The 2,322-nt window shown below is 38.3% G+C and overlaps 1 protein-coding gene across 1 annotated transcript; it reads left to right on the top strand.

The window, feature by feature from the left end:
- Positions 1-698: 698 nt before the first annotated feature.
- LOC137995987 (uncharacterized) lies at positions 699-1,253 on the top strand. The gene has a single exon (XM_068841427.1). The coding sequence runs from the start codon at positions 699-701 to the stop codon at positions 1,251-1,253; it is 555 nt and encodes a 184-aa protein (XP_068697528.1).
- Positions 1,254-2,322: the final 1,069 nt, after the last annotated feature.

Raw genomic sequence — 2,322 nt, 5'->3', positions numbered from 1 at the left:
GAGATGTGAAGAACTCAATAGGGCCCTAATTACCTCTTGGTAAACTCAGGTTCAGTCAAGCGGGAACAACAAATGAAGATATTATTCAAATTTGGATCCATTGCGACGTGTCGAGACATGCAAAAGCGTTTCATTTCTCATTTCAGTAAGCTGATCGTTCACAATGTAAAAGCGTTCGGCTTTTAGGCGCCCGCAAACGAGGAAACAACGTTGCGGAAGGAAATGTTTCCCTGTTTGCGGCCCCAGGAAACATTTGTTGCGAAAGCAAAATTTGCTTCCCGGGAATCAAAAATGTTTCTGAATTTGTTCAGAAACGTTTTGCTTCGATTCCTCGGTAAATGTTTCCTCGTCTGCGGGCGCCTTTACGGGTCTCTAAATACTGATAACTGACAATGGTCGTACCGTAACTTTTAAATTTCAACCGAAGGCAAAGCTGGTTGTTGACAATGTATTCCGTGAAGAGCTTGATAGACAAGAAACCGTATACACTGTTACATAGACTGTATTCATAATTGCGGGAAACAAATTATTTTTTGTCTTTATGCTGGGGATTAGCATATGTCGTTATGGCGTCCGGCCACGTGTGAGAGGGCTCTGTCGTCTTACGGCGCTAAGATAACTATGGCTAAAATTGGACAGGTAAAGGACCTTCTAAATTAAAGAAGGAACTTGAACCGCTTCATTCTAAATTGGAGACTATGTCTACTGAGTTCAGTGAATTAAGAGCATCAGTTCAACTTTTCTCGGACAAGTATGACGATCTATTGAAACAAATCAAGCAGTCGAACGAAAAACTTCATCAACAGAGGACAGACTTGAGTAAGACCAACTCCGAAGTAAATAACATCAAGAAAGATCTTATGAGCATGGAAGAGCGAATAGCAAATACCTCCTATGAGATTGAAGAAGTTGGTCAATACCTTAGAAGGGATTGTTTGGAAATATCGGGAATCAAGGCGACGAGCGACTGTTCAGCCGAATCCATTGTTCAATCAGTTGGCAAAGCTATTGATGTTTCAGTTAACGAACCAGATATTTCTATTGCGCACCCTATACCGTTTTACAATGCTGCTGCTCCACCAAAAATAATCGTGAAATTTACCCGGCGAAGTGTGAGAAATACCTTCTATTCCAATCGGAGGAAACTGGCTAACAAGAAAGCAAGAGACCTCCCTGACCTTGACCTCGAGTCTGACGCTAACATCTTTATGAATCCCTCACGCCGTATAAGAAAAAAATATTTGGTACTGTAAATAAAGAAAAAAAGCGTTTGAAGTGGAAATTTATATGGACTTTCAATGGAAGAATTTTCATCAGGAACAACGAACATTCACCAGTAGTCATGTTTGATACGGAAGACGATCTTAAAAGATTTCAAGATGAACACCCTCGCACCCATTAGTCGTTAGTCAGGTCGACTACTTTACTTGGGTAAGAACGGAATTGCTATTAGTAATAATAATAACAACGTTGTTATTGCATCTAGCGACAAATATTAATTTGTCATGTATACTTTATTTAGAAATATGTTCTAAACCCTTAAATGGCTACAAGCTTTAATGCTTTATGTGAACTCCCATTTCTTGATCTGCATCACCAAGAATTCGTTCGAGCTACGGGAGCATGGGTTCATCACACTCCAACTTCTTTATTAAATTCCAAGGATCTTTTCCAGGATACAATTGAAAGTCCAGAAAAAAATGATGACCTACAGGGTATTTCTCACGAAAATTACTAAGAGTCAAAATACTACACTTTCAAACAATCAGAGACTCTTTTTCAAAAAGCCAAAAGGAAAAATGGATTTTCTATGCTCCATTTAAATATGCGTAGTTTACCTAAAAACCTATCATTACTGGAGGACTTTATTACCACGGTTGAAGAAGCCCCTGAAATCATTGCTATCTCTGAAACGAAGTTAAAAGAAAACAACATACACAACATTAGCATTCCGGGTTATTCATTTATAAATACTAACTCCAGAACTGCAGCTGGAGGTGTTGCCATTTATATTGCTAATGAATTAGATTTTTTTCGAAGGCGTGATATAAAACTATCGGGAGACAACATTGAGTCGTGCTGGGTTGAAATTAGGCGTGAAAAACTTAAGAACGTCGTGATCGGATGCATTTATCATTTATTTATTAAATGATCGTCAGCATTTCCTTGAATCCCTAAGGGAACAGTTAGAAAACCTAAACAATAAAGGTAAAGAGGTCTTCATTTTAGGTGACATTAATATAGACTTTTTAAAATACAACGATGACAACCAAACCTCTGAATACTTAGATATGTTACTCGATCAGCGATTTATGCCACTTA

This window comes from Montipora foliosa, chromosome 3 (genome assembly GCF_036669935.1).
Source record: "Montipora foliosa isolate CH-2021 chromosome 3, ASM3666993v2, whole genome shotgun sequence".
NCBI classification, from domain to species: domain Eukaryota; kingdom Metazoa; phylum Cnidaria; class Anthozoa; order Scleractinia; family Acroporidae; genus Montipora; species Montipora foliosa.
The sequence above is the reverse complement of the archived record's forward strand: the minus strand, read 5'-3'. Positions and strand labels throughout refer to the sequence as shown.